General features: G+C 32.8%; 2 protein-coding genes across 2 annotated transcripts; both read left to right on the forward strand.

The window, feature by feature from the left end:
- Positions 1 to 697: 697 nt before the first annotated feature.
- LOC127152523 (protein phosphatase 1 regulatory subunit 36) lies at positions 698 to 6,331 on the forward strand. The gene is made up of 11 exons (XM_051093233.1): positions 698 to 777; positions 1,292 to 1,356; positions 1,512 to 1,604; positions 1,692 to 1,780; positions 1,866 to 1,935; positions 2,141 to 2,239; positions 2,387 to 2,518; positions 4,599 to 4,650; positions 4,775 to 4,983; positions 5,621 to 5,827; positions 5,923 to 6,331. The coding sequence occupies exons 1-11, from the start codon at positions 754 to 756 to the stop codon at positions 6,194 to 6,196; spliced, it is 1,314 nt and encodes a 437-aa protein (XP_050949190.1). The 5' UTR covers positions 698 to 753; the 3' UTR covers positions 6,197 to 6,331.
- An 835-nt stretch (positions 6,332 to 7,166) lies between these two features.
- Positions 7,167 to 13,699, forward strand: sra1 (steroid receptor RNA activator 1). The gene is made up of 5 exons (XM_051092430.1): positions 7,167 to 7,292; positions 8,897 to 9,031; positions 9,893 to 10,110; positions 11,144 to 11,252; positions 13,039 to 13,699. The coding sequence occupies exons 1-5, from the start codon at positions 7,268 to 7,270 to the stop codon at positions 13,203 to 13,205; spliced, it is 654 nt and encodes a 217-aa protein (XP_050948387.1). The 5' UTR covers positions 7,167 to 7,267; the 3' UTR covers positions 13,206 to 13,699.
- The last annotated feature ends 1,083 nt before the right edge of the window (positions 13,700 to 14,782 follow it).

The raw sequence follows: 14,782 nt of genomic DNA on the forward strand, positions 1-14,782 counted from the left end.
TAAAGGATCAAATGTAAATGTTTTAAAGTCTCTTTCCCTGACCAACTCTATCAGTTTGAATGTAGAAATACTTAAATATCAAGAACTCACATGCCAAAGATATTTCAAATCAGCAAAAAACACACTGACACAAATTGTCCCATAAATTATGTTCAAATGTAAGAAAAATCATATCTTTGGTTCATATAGGCATATCCCAATGCTTTCTTACAGTAAAGGTGTCTGATGTTTCTGTACAAAAGCACCTAATTAACTCGCATTATCACAATGAAAATGCATGCATCATCTTTTGAGTTGTTACTCTCTGTTCATGTTAAAAGTGTAACAGTACTGCTATGATCGTAATAAATCTGATTTCTTTAAAACGAACTATCACTGGCTAATAATAACGCTAATAATAAACGTAACTTCATAACAAACAGCTTTAAAACAAATATCTTAATGTCACTTAAAAACAAATGTATTAATGTTACATTTGGAATTGTACTAACTGGCCAGTCTTCAAAAAGCCCTGAGCACACACAGCAAAAATAAGCTAATTTACATTTAATACGAATACATTTAATCTGCAGCAGTCACTGTAAACACGCTTCGGTTTCATGACAAGAAGAATTTGTGCGTGGTGGGCGTGGCTTGCGACAGAAACGTCACGAGTTGTACTGTCCGTCACTGGCTGTCGCTAGGATACCGTGCATGCCTCCAGTTCCGGAGTTTACAGTACTAGTTTACGGGTAAATGTATTTTTAGTGAATTATGGCAAAATCGCCCGCTGAACCGGTAGGACTTCATGCTTATTTGTTTAAGACTGTTCTAGAAAACCATTTCAGCAATATGAATATGAGTGTGTTTTAAAATAAGCATACTTTGCACACTACTGTTTTTACTGATTTGCTCAGTTGTAGAGACAGAATCACGTGCGCTTGTGCATTATTTGCAATATTTAGTTTAGCTTGTAGATGACGGTGATAAATCATTCAGGGCAAATAAACGTAATTATTTGCTAAATTGGTTTTAGCAAGATATGTACTATATGTATGTATTTTTGTTTGTTTACTGTAGGTATTTACTTTTTAAGGTTCTTATTAAAGTACAAAATATTTCTGAAAAATTTAGTTGTATAATTGTGTCAGAGTAATAAATTAAAAATGACCTTATATTAAATTATCCTTTTTTTGTTGGAAACAAAACAACAGCAATGACAAAACTAACTAAAAAACGGATCCACTAACTTAAAGAAGAGCATAGCCATTACTTACCTGTTACCTGTTTTCCTCTAATTATTGCATAACAGATAACAATGCCTTCCTCTGGACGTTGGGACTGGAACGATGAAACAAAAACCCTGGAGTTCACACGGTAAAGAACTGATGGTGGTGCCATGTCTCGTTAGCTACTATTTTATGATGATGTTCTTTAACAATCAAAAATTTGGCTTTGCCATTTGTCCCCCATTTATTTTTATCATTTTGTGCACTGGCAAAATCAGTACTCAAGATTTCTTTTATTTGCAGTTTTGAAGCCAGAGAAGAGGTGAAAGAGAAGAAAAAAACAAATACATCTAAATCCCAAGAGCAGTCCAGAAAACCTCTGGAGAAGTGGCAAAAGTACTCAGTCTTGTTTACAGTGGACATTAAACAGGACTTTGTTGTGTTATTCTGAGCAACTGATTTACTCAATTTCATTTTTCAAAGGAATACTGTGCGGCCTGCTGAACTGGATGCCTTCAAGACCTCAATAAAATGCTCACAAACAGAATACGTCACAATTCAGGATGTTAAGTGTAGGTTTGCTATTGAATTAAAGCCATGAAAAATGGTCTTTTCCTTATAACTTGGATGATTTAATATACATTTAATGTGTTACAGTGGCAGCTGTCTGTTTGCTACAGAAGAACGACAGGTTTCCCATTCCTCCACGTTTTCTATCTCTGCTAATGTGAGTATTATTTTTATTCTGATTTATTTTACTGTGTATTTTGAGGATGGCTTTTACATATTTATACTCGTACATAATTTGACTTCCTGTTTATTATATAATATATTAGCTTCTGAGTTACCCTTAAATTTAAAGCTGTTTTTTAGTTGTAGTTATATTAGCGCAACTCATTGATTCCAAATATTTCTGGCCAAAATGTTTACAGGAGCAAAGAGCTGGATGAGCTTCTTGCCAATCTTCTGCTCTACTTTTGTTGCTACTTTGAGAAAAAAGCTCTGGAGGAAAAACCAACGTTTGTCATAGCGTGAGTTTGAATTTGGAGCTGGGCATGAATTAAGTTATATTAAAAAAAGCACAAAATTATTGAAATGAAATGGCACGATTAAGATGTGTGTGTAAAGTATTTAGCAACCTTTTTAATTGTATTCATCTTTGACAATTGCTTTACCAGCGGGCCATCATTACTTAGTGACAGTGAGATAGCGATGACTGCTAAGCTGGAGCTGGCACAAAGGCAGCTTGCTGTCTGTCACTTTAGGCTGCAGCTGAAGCTGCTGCCTCATGAGCAACAAATTTCTGACAGGTCAGAACAGTGTCTGATACCATACATGCCATAAAAGTTATGTGTATTTCTGCTGTCTGAAATTGAGAGTTCACCCAAAAATGAAAATTTGTAAATAAAAGTTTTTTATTTAACCTCACGCTATCTAAGATGTAGAAGAAAACATTTTTAAAACCGTTGGTGTTTCATAAAATGCAAGTCAGTGACTAAACGCTAAATGAGATTTAAAAAAGCATATGAAGGAACACAAATGAAAACCAGTGGCTTCCAATGATGTTGGGAGTCATGAAGCGAAACGATCGTGCAAAAACACTTTTGGTTTTTATTGTTTCTCTTTGTTTATGTAAAGAGGTGAGCTGATGAAGACTAGTTTATTCACTTTATATGCTTTAGACATATAAAACATCCATGTTTCATGTCATTTTTGGGTGTTATAACAATATTTGTGTATACGTGATGTCATTGTGTGGTTACGTAAATGAAATAGAACTCATTAAAACAAGCTGTCCGGAATAAGTTTGCAGAAAAGAATCGTATTTCCCTGTTTGCCCGAGGCTCTGGATTACAAGTAATAATGTTGTACTGTAAATAATGTTCTGTTTCTTGCACAAACTGATCGTTTCACTTCATAAGACCTCGATAAATTACCAGGAGCCACTAGTATTAATTTTGTGCTGCTTGATATGCTTTTTTATTCTCAAATACTTGCACCACTGACTCAATACCACTGACTCTCATTATATGAATCACAATGGTTTCAGCTAAAAAAAACTTTTTTTTCTGTTCGACTCAAGAAAAAAGTCACCTACGATTTACATACACCTTGCAGAATCTGCAAAATGTTAAATATTTTACCAAAATAAGAGGGATCATACAAAACACGTTATTATTTATTTCACATAAATGATGTTTACATATAGTCCACAAGAGAAAATAATTTGTAAAAAAGACCCCATTCAAAAGTTTACATAAACTTGATTCTTAATACTGTGTTGTTACCTGAATGATCCACAGCTGTGTTTTTTTTTATTTTTTTTTATAGTTGTTCATGAGTACCTTGTTTGTCCTGAACAGTTGAACTGCCTGCTGTTCTTCAAAAAAATCCTTCAAGTCCCACAAATGCTTTGGTTTTGGTCCAGCAATTTTGCGTATTTGAACCCTTTCCAGTGACTGATTTTGAGATCCATCTTTTCACACATGAGGGACTCATATGCAACTATTACAGAAGGTTCAAATGCTCACTGATGCTCCAGAAGAAAACACGATGCAATGAGAGCTGGGGGGTGAAAACTTTTGGAATTTGAAGATCAGGGTAAATATAACTTATTTTGTCTTCTGAGAAACATGTAAGTATATTTTGTAGCTTCTGAAGGGCAGTAATAAATGAAATAAAAAAGGAATTTAGACAAAATAAAGAAAATGTACGCATCTCCATTCTGTTCAAAGGTTTTCACCCCCGCCTCTTAATGCATCGTGTTTCCTTTCTGAAGCATCAGTGAGTGTTTGAGTCTTCTGTAATAGTTGCATATGAGTGCGAAAAGATGCATCTCAAAATCATACAGTCATTGTTGGAAAGGGGTCAAATACACAAAAATGCTGAAAAACCAAATAATTTGTGGGACCTGAAGGATTTTTCTGAAGAACAGCAGGCAGTTTAACTGTTCATGACAAACAAGGGACTCATGAACAACTATCACTAGACAAAAAAACACAGCTGTGGATCATTCAGGTAACAACACAGTGTTACACAAGTGTATGTAAACTTTTGAACGGGGTCATTTTTATAAATTCAACTGTTATTTTCTCTTGTGGACTATATGTAAACGTCTTTTATGTGAAATATCTTATTCCAGTCAGTACTAAACAAACAATAACATGCATTCTGTATGATCCTTTTTATTTTGGTAAACATAAAATAAAATAAAATTTATCGAAAACATTTTGTAGATTCTGCAAAGTGTATGTAAACTTTTGACTTCAACTGTACATCTTAGATGGCTCGAGGGTGAGTAACCTAACAGCAACTTTTCATTTTTTTGGGTGAACTGTCCATTTAACGATCAATGTGATGGATGAGAGCATATCTGATTTATGTTAACAGAGTCAGGATGTCCTTAAATGCGTCCATTGACCGTGACATGCAGCTAAATGAGGTTTGTGCACTGATACCGTATGTGGTTCATGAAGATGCAAAAGTTAATATATTAGCCTTAGTTCTAGCCTTAGTTTCATATATCGTTCCCATGATTACATTAGTGTGTGTTTCCTCTTCCTCAGTGTCTCCTTAGATTTTACAGCTATGCTGCATGGGTGACCTTTGAGAGGCGGGGCCTACGGGGCATTCGAATGGAGACTGGACGCTTGTTCGGCTCAAATATGTTTAACCCCGCCCTGAAGGAATCAAAAAAAGGATTGAAAGATCAGGAGAGTTCACAAAAAAATCAATCTAAGGTTCTGAACCCCCGACAAACATCACTGAATAACTGGTAAGAGAGTGGCATAGCCCAACAACATGGGGAAAACTGAGTAAAATTACAATGTAGTCTAAGAATGTTTAATGTAACTGATAAACTGAAATAATTATGACTCATGCAAATGATTTCATATTATTTTTGATTGCTAAATATTTTATGCAAAATGTTTCATTAAGTGATATATAAAGTTATTATATTGTTTTAATTAAAATATTTTTATTGACAAAATTATGTTTAAATGTTATTTTTTAAAATTCATATAATTTCATTAATTTAATAGATTTTTAAAGCAAATGTTACATTTAAAATCACTGTTTTAGTTAATTTAAAATGTTTTATTATTTTTTATTAAATATTGGTTGGGTTATTTTTATTTTAGATATTTTAAATAAATAAATAAATAAATAAATAGATAGATAGATAGATAGATAGATAGATAAAAATAGTTTATTCCCTTAAAAACACACCCTATGTAATGTATGCATACAGTAATGCAGAGATTTTAGAGGTTCTGTCTTGTCTTTGTGAGGTGTTGCGAGTAATTTGATATAACTTGATCGACTTTTGTGTGCAAAAGTGAATATTTAGGCTTTTACTGGCCCGTCTTCTGTCTCATACCTCATTTTCTGCCTCTTGACCTTTAATCCAGGAAGTCAAACAGTCTCCCTCCCATGAATAAAATCATAAAACAGCATTCCCCTCTGATGGTCTCTCTGCTGCCTACTCCGCAAGAAAAGGCTTCTCATCTGTTTGGGCGCCTCAGAGGTCCAAAACAAGACTTGAATGAACAGTGTTATTCAGAGGCTGTGATAGAGGAGCTCAGAGAGCAGCTTCAAGTGCAGCTGAAGACTCTTAGGTAGGCTAATACTTCATCATGCTGTACTGAAAAGCATACTATGTGTCTGTTTTGCTTTTGTTTCTAATCGTGCATCTACTTACCTTTGCCTTTAGCTTTGGAATCCTTGGAAAGCCTTTGAGCCAGTTCAGCTCAGAGACACTGAAACCTCATGGAGGCCAGAGCGAAGAAGAGACTGAGAATGAGGAAGATGAGGGGAGTAACAGCGATGTGGTGAAGGCTGACCCACGCGTACACATCAGGAGTAACAAAACCTCTGTCGCTGGGCAAAGATCGCTCACCACAACTACAGACAAGTGCATGCGCTCTAATCGAGCTGACTTAGTCTCCAGAGCTACTACTGAAGCGGTGTCCTCAGACACAGAATAAATCTGAAAAACACCTTGCACTGAAACTGCCCTGTGCTGTTTGTGTGTTTTCTATCATGCAATTTTCTTCTTTGTTGCCCTGGTTATTGTCTGCTGTACTATGCAAGGGGGTTGTTAGTTATAATCATATTTAGTAATGAGAAATAGCAGTACGGCCCCTAGGTGGCTCTTTTTAATGTTGTTATTCAGTTCAAGCATCATAAGAGTTGTGTGTCAGATTAAAAACGTGCGTCAGAAGAAAAAACAGGGATCTTCCTCTGATTATTTTGTTTTATTTATTTATTTATTTTTTTAGTAAACAATTTGTTTATAATTGCAACTTCATCTGATTATTCTGTTTTATTATATATATATATATATATATATACATATATTTATTAGCATTTATTAGTGTATGACTGCATCTTCATCTGATTATTTTATTTTATTAATTTAATGTTTTTTATTTTATTTTTTAGCAAACAATTAGTGTTCATTAGTGCACATCTGCATCTTCATCTGATTATTTTATTTTATATTTTTAGTAAATAATCATTGTTTATTAGTGCATGACTGCATCTTTATCTGATTATTTTATTTTATTTTTTTAGTAAATAATCATTGTTTATTAGTGCATGACTGCATCTTTATCTGATTATTTTATTTTGTATTTTTGGTAAACAATTAGTATTCATAAGTGCATGACTGCATCATCTAATTATTTTATTTTATTTTTTAGTAAAAATTAGTGTTCAGTTGTGCATGACTGCTTTTTCATCTGATTATTTAATGCTTTTTTGTAAACAGTCAGTGTTAATTAGTGCATAATGATTGCATCTTCATCTTCATCTATTTTTATTTTTATTTATTTATTTATTTTAGAGTATGCAAGACAGGAAGTAGCTGAACTGTTTCCTAATAACAGCGTTAATGCTGCTAATGTGACACGCTGCTTTGTGTAGGAGTTAAGTAAGTCCAGTAGATGGCAGTAGCGCAACATTAAAGATGCGAGCTGCCGTTAAAATCCAACGAAGAAGAACTAGAAGAATGACAAGAATTTTTCCCAGTTGTTGATGTTGGAGTCTGCGCTGCGATGAGCGATCGGTTTGTTAAACCAGGTAAGAGTGTATAGAAATAATAATACATTATTATAAAGCTCGTCATTTAAGTCTGACGCGTGAAGAGTGACGTTCGTGTGAGGAAGCGGCGGCAGAAGTTCATGTTGTCATCACTGTCTCGTCGCTCTCATTCATTCCCGGATACATTTATTTGGAAGTTTTCCTGACATTTCCTGGGAGCTGTAAACGATGACATGAACTATGAATAATACAGAAAGGCGCGACAGAACAATAACCAACCTAATATTAATTGACTATTAAAGGAATAAGTATTCCACGTTTGACAGCTCATGTTCTCAGACGTGGCAGTTACTCCGGTGTTGAATGTCTCCGTTAAAGGTACACGAACGCTGTTAATTAAACACAATAACGACAAGTCTGGACATACATTTCTGGATTTCAGCAGGGTTGTCAGGTCATTAAAAACCACACCAGTCCAACCAGCCCAAAAATGAGTACGCCTAACACCCAGGATATAAGAAAGTTGTGGTAACTTTAACGCCGTTAAATGTTGTTAAAGCATTAAAAATGTATTTTGCCACACATATATATATATATATATATATATATATATATATATATATATATACACATATATGTATATGTATATGTGTATATATATATATGCATTTATATATATATATATATATATATATTTACACACATATACATACATACATACATACATATATGTAATGCATACATAAATACTAATGTATTTATGTATATGTATGTCCTAAGAAAAATGCATTCCAGTGTCAACGTACAACATTCCATACAACGTCAAAAATGTCAATAAATAAATAAATACAAATATATTTAAAAAAACAAAACAAAACATTAAGTCATTATAAATCTAAATTATAAGTAATTTCGATCTCTAGTAGACTATTCCATCCATATTTGCATTTTGCCTAAATGCAGGCAATTTATGTTATTTTATTGCCCCTGAAATACATTTTTATATATATATATTGGTAAATGTTGAAACATATTTTCATTTTCAAAAATATATTTCATTGAGCTTCACTGTTTAAAAACTTGGATTGGATCTTTTGCGAACACATACAATCCTGCAAAGCAAAATGACAAAATTTGGCACTCTTTGGGGTGGTCCTGTACTTAGACCCTGGGAGTGCAAAATCACATACTCCCTGAGTAGGTACTTCTTTGGTATAAATAATTACCTTGCAACAGTTAAAAAATACATTCAATATAGTATGAATTTTTTTATTTGCACATATTGTATTAGTCATGTTGTCTTTATTACATAGGAGAAAAAATGATTTTACACACAGCGTCAGTTGGTAGAATACACAGAGGATGAATAAATGTACTTAGGGTTTACAGTTGTGAGCAAACTAGATCGATGTACATGCATAAGCTTCATTTTCACTCTCTGTTGAACCTTTTTGATTGCTGTGGCGAGCTTGTGTTTAGGTCTGGGCTTTGCTTTCTTTGTGAAAAATTAGATGAAATAACTTTTGGAAAGAAACCTCTAAAGGTCATAGAATGACCTTGCACACATTTAGAAAACATAGATGGTTAGATATGGTATGGAATGTGCTGATCTGTGCTTACTTGCGATGCTGCATTCTGTACAGGTAATCAGGAGCACGGGTGGAACGACCCACCACAGTTTTCATATGGCTTACAGAAGGATTCAGGTGGAATAAAGAGGAATGTTCTCAACAAGAGGGTGCATGCGCCCCAATTCACTGGTCAAGCTCATCCCACTGGTAAATGTTATATATATGTCTATCTTGATTCACCTGTTTGCAGCAAATGACAAATTGTATTTTTGAACAAAATGTGAATTGGTTTTCTGTTTAGTTTTCCATATTTTTTTTTTTTGAATGATTACTTTTATTTTTATTTACCTTTTATTTGTATTACCTTTATTATTAAATAAAACAAACAAAAAAACTAGCAAAACCAATGTATTGCAAAATCACAGTTTTTTTTATTATTTTATGTGCTTTAACAAGTGTTTTTTTTTTTTTTTTAATAACTGACATGCTATTATAGATTTTATTAATATTTTGAGTAAGTTTTTGTTTTTGTGTTTTCTGTTATTGTTAGAGTTTTAGTAATTTTGTTTACTTTTTTTGCCGTTTTTGTATATATATATATATATATATATATATATGTGTGTGTGTGTGTGTGTGTGTGTGTGTGTATGTAGTTTGTATTTATTTTTATTTTAGCTTTAGTTTTAAGTTATGTTAGTACTTCAAGTTAAACAAATGAAAATAAGAAATGTTATCTGGACAACTAGTGAAATAACATAAAATAAGTTTTTAATTTTTTTTTTTTTCTTTTTTGTTTTTAATGGTTTTAGTTCTGGTTTAATTACACTTCAGTTAGACATTACACTTCAGAAAATGTAAATTATCTTATTATACCTGCTTCTGGGTGAATTTGAAATAATGTTAGCATCTGTAAACATGTCTACCATAGAAAATACACAATGAGAGAAGAAAAAAAATGCAAACATGTAGTGTTTTTAAGTGTAATTCATCTGTGACTGACAACACTATAACACAAATTTATATCAACACAAAATTAATTCTGAATTCTGAATTCTGATTCCACTGTAGGTTCTGGATCAGACATGCAATCCCCACCAGTGGCGATGCTAACGCCACCCCGAGGAATGAATCCTCCTCCAATGAATAGCAGCACCCCGCCATCCATATGTCCGAAACCTCCCTCAGACGGAAAGACAGAGGCAATAGAGATGGAGACAGAGCCGTCTATTGAAGATGTGCAAGAAGCACTTTATGGGGCGTTAAACGCATGCAGACATACTGTAAAGGTTAGAACAATGTTGAAATGTTGAAACTGGTCAAAGTTCAAGAGCCTGTAAGGCCAAAAAGTGGGAAACAGACATAATTTAAAAAATAGTTTTGCACAGTTTTTTCATTTATTGCAAATAAATGGAACCAAGGTTATTATAGTTTAACTGAAACTAAAACCTAATTGAAAAAATAAAATATAAAAAACTTATTTAAACTAGTTAATGCAACATTCCTTATTTTCATTTAATTTAAGTTGCTGTACTAAAATAACACAAGTAAAAATAAAATAAATATATATAAAAAATAAGACGTATTTAAAATAGGGCTGTCAAATGATTAATTGCGATTAATCACATACAAAATAAAAGTTTGCGTTTGCCTAATATATGTGTGTGTACTGTGTAATTATTATGTATATATAAATACACACAAATTAATGTATATATATGTAAGAGAAATATTTATGTACATAATATTTTTATTTATATATAATATAAAATCTATAAAAAATTATAATAAATACATATACTTGTAAATATTTCTTAAATATGTATGTGAATGTGCTTGTATTTATAATAAACATAGTAATTACACACAGTACACACACACATATTAGGCAAACTCAAACTTTTATTTTGCATGCGATTAATCGTGATTAATCGTTTGCCAGGCCTAATTTAAAAACAATAACAACTAAATAAAATGTCAAAAGAATAGATTTACTACTATTTTAACTACAATTAGCAAAAGCAGAAAATATTAAAATAAAATGTAATTCAGAATATCAACAAAAAGTATAATAGTACCTCACTGAAAATAACATTAAACGGAACTAATGGATCAATCACATAACCTCAAACATGACAACAAATATTTACATTTTTTGCAAAGAAAAAAAATTCTCATACCTTGTAACAGGTTCCAAACCTTATAAAGAATATTACAGTAATTAAAACTTTTTTCCTGCCATTGTATTCATTTTTTACTTGTTAGAGTGGAAAAATGAAAAGTCATGATCCTGTTGTCACCTTTTGTGTCATTGTTTTTTAGAAACAAATTTGTGATGATGTGGAAAGACGTCTGAAGCTTTTTGAGGACATGTGGAAAAGTGGAAAACTTTCTCCTTTGGTTAAACACAGGATGCATAGATTGTCCCAGGGTGAGTCTTTTTCAGTTTTCAGACTGTTGTTTACTTTCGCACACTGATTCTGTCATAAAGTATTGCAAAAGAAGTTTTACACATATAAGAGGTTATAATGAAAACAACTCAAAACGAATTCACCAGTTTAAAATGTGAATTACTCTTTTCTACTCTTCTGAAGCGGCACGTTTGAAATTGAGAGAATTGTGACATCACAGTCTGTCCTCCCTGACTGCTTTTCAGATCCAAGAAGGATCTTGAAGGATTTGCTCAACCCAAAAATTAAAGTTAACGTTTTTTTAGCTGAAAGCTCACAGCTATCGGCACTTTAAGAGTCAAAAACAAAACAAAAAAAACAAATACAAGCAAGATGAAATTAATACTCATGGCTCCTTACGGTATATTGAGGTCTTATGAAGTGAAACGACTGGTCTGTGCAAAAAACTTATTTACATTATTACCTGCAATCCAGAGCCTCATGCGAACTGAAAACTGTGATTATTTTCCCCAAATTGGTTGCTTCAGACAGTTTGTTTCAATTAACTAGTTTGTTTGTTTGTGGTCATTAGTTTGTTTACATAATCACACAATGATGTCACATATACGTAATTATTAAGGCACCCAAAAATTATGTGAAACGTGGACGTTTTACATTTCTAAAGCATGTAAAGTGAATAAACTAGTCTTCATCAGCGCACCTTTTTACATAAACAATGAGAAACCATAAAATCTTTTATTTCACCTGTTTTAGGATATTTCTGAAAATCATCATTAAAGGAGAAGTCCACTTCCATAACAACAATTTACAAATAATGTACTCACCCCCTTGTCATCCAAGATGTTCATGTCTTTCTGTCTTCAGTCGTAAAGAAATTATGGTTTTTGAGGAGAACATTTCAGGATTTTTCTTCATATAATGGACTTCATTGGTGCCCTGATTTTAAACTTCCAAAATGTAGTTTAAATGCAGCTTCAAAGGACTCTAAACGATCCCAGCCGTGGAAGAAGGGTCTTATCTAGCGAAAAGATCGGTCATTTTTTTTTTCAGAAAATAAAAATTTGTATACTTTTTAAGCACAAAAGCTCATGTAGCACAGGCTCTGTGATATGTGTTCACGATGCTACAAATTAGCAATGGGTCGTTCTTGAACAATTTGCTAATTTTTGACGAATCTTCAATGTGACTCACAATGTGAATCTTCAATGTGACACACAACGTCCTATTAGGTTCTTCGAGTCGTTCATTTTATGTGGCTATCATGTGATGAATGAACGACTCAAACCCAAAAACTTGTCAGATAGGAGGTGAGGTGAGCTAATCATAGACTAAAGAGCCAGGTAAACAATGAATGAATCTTTTCTGTTTCTTATAGCATTATAGTTTTGTCTTGTTTGTAGTGTGATCAACGTTTGCGTAAGCAGTAGATGTGTTAGGGAAGTAAGACATAACATTTTAATTATATTTTGCTAAAATGAATGAAATGGCTCAAAAAGATTAGTTTATTTTGCTGAACGAGACTCAAAGCCCAGAACCTGTGCTACATGAGCTTTTGTGCTTAAAAAGTATACAAATTTTATTTTCTGGAAAAAAAAAAAAGATGACTGCTTGTTTCGCTAGATAAGACCCTTCTTCCTCGGTTGGGATCATTTAGAGCTCTTTGAAGCTGCATTTAAACTACATAAATTATTTGTGAATTGTTGTTTTGGAAATGGACTTCTCCTTTAATATATTTCGACTGCTGTGGTCTATCTTAATAAAAGTTGACTTAAGAAGGAAAAACATGCTAGATGTGCTTTCTTTCAGACCTGAAAAGAAAAAATTGGGATTCAGCTGATGAGATCCACAGAGGCCTGATGGTGGATCATGTTGCTGAAGTCAGTCAGTGGATGGTGGGAGTCAAGCGTCTTATCGCTGAAGCCCGGAGCCTGAACCCAGAACAAATCAACAACCGCACTGATCCAGACTCATGAGGACCGTACGATGTCCATTCCTCTGAAAACCCATGCTGCATTATATAAGTTGCCAAAGTGATTTGTTAACTTATGTAAAGTTTTCTACAATCTACCTTTCGCCCATTCCCATCTACATCATCTAATATTACTTTTTTGTGGAGTGGTGGTGGGGAACAGTCTTTTTTTTATTTTTCCTCATTAAAAATTGAAAATAATGTATATTTAAAATAATGTAGGTATTAAGTATTACCACTGTATATAAAATTTGCTTTTAAAAAGGAGGTGATTGTCAATTATTTCAGCTTAATCTAGCAGGTTATATGTATTTTCTGAGATATTATATATCTCAGTGGCTATCCTTAAAATGTCATCTTGAAAAACTGTCCATTATGATGTGCAATAAAATAGGCTAAAACCTAACCTCAAACTATTGTAGCCATTATAACATGCATACATTATGCATAGCTCAAAACAACAAAAGTAAAAGCCTTTTTTGATGTAAATGCATTCCATGACATATACAGTGACATTTTATATATATATATATGTGTGTGTGTGTGTATATATATACATATATATATAAAGAATACTAATACTGTACTGTTACAAAAGGATGCAGATTCAAATTTTAGACCAAGTGTTTTCATATTTCCTATATTTCCATTTTAGGTGGCACTGTTCTTTGGTACATTCAGACCTAAAGGCTAGACATAGCAAAGAACCCGTGACACACAGGAAAGTCTAGGATTGGCACACAAATGGTGATCTTAATCTGCCTACTAGCAACAACAAATTTTATTTTTTGAGATTCTCCATTTTTTTATGGCAGCTAAAGTTTAGACAGCTAAACTTCATAACTTTACTTCATAGGGCTTTATAGGATGTCATAAACTTCAGTCCAGAGAAAGAAAAAGAAGTATAATAATAGAAGTATAATGTAATATATATCTCTAAGCAGCAATTGTTGGGGTTTGAGTGCTGTTGGAAATGTTTTGAAATACACAAGCATTATACAGACAGCATGCACCAATATGAAACAGTGCATGCTACATTTCAGGGCGATGGGCAATGGAGATTTGTTAATTGTTTGGAAACACATTTTATTAAAACTGTAATAGTATTTTGGGCATTATTCATAATAGGAAACCTAAATGTCTATCCCTTATTTTTTTTTTTTTTTTTTTTAGACTCGTTTTATTTCAGCGCTGATCTAGTGCATGCTTTAGAAGAGACCAAACTGAAGTCTGTGCTCAAAAGCATTCAAGATTTACAACTGTTAAATTTGGAAATTTTCAGGTCTATGTTCAACACGTTATTAACAGGTAAGAAATGGATTATAACTATTAAATATAAATATATATATAATTTAGTACCATAAATTCTCTACAAATACAACATTTTAAATAAAATACATTGTTGAACTAAAATATAGTACATTAATTTCACTGAAATGTAAAAATCTAACATTTTTGACCACCTCGGGAACAGCATCAGAGAGTTAATTAATATTACTCAGTACTTATTTAATTGCAATTAATACATTTTTACTAAAACATTTTCCAGTGGTTTGTAAAAGGTGTTTTTATGCGTCTTTG

Source organism: Labeo rohita, chromosome 21 (assembly GCF_022985175.1).
Source record: "Labeo rohita strain BAU-BD-2019 chromosome 21, IGBB_LRoh.1.0, whole genome shotgun sequence".
Classification (NCBI taxonomy): domain Eukaryota; kingdom Metazoa; phylum Chordata; class Actinopteri; order Cypriniformes; family Cyprinidae; genus Labeo; species Labeo rohita.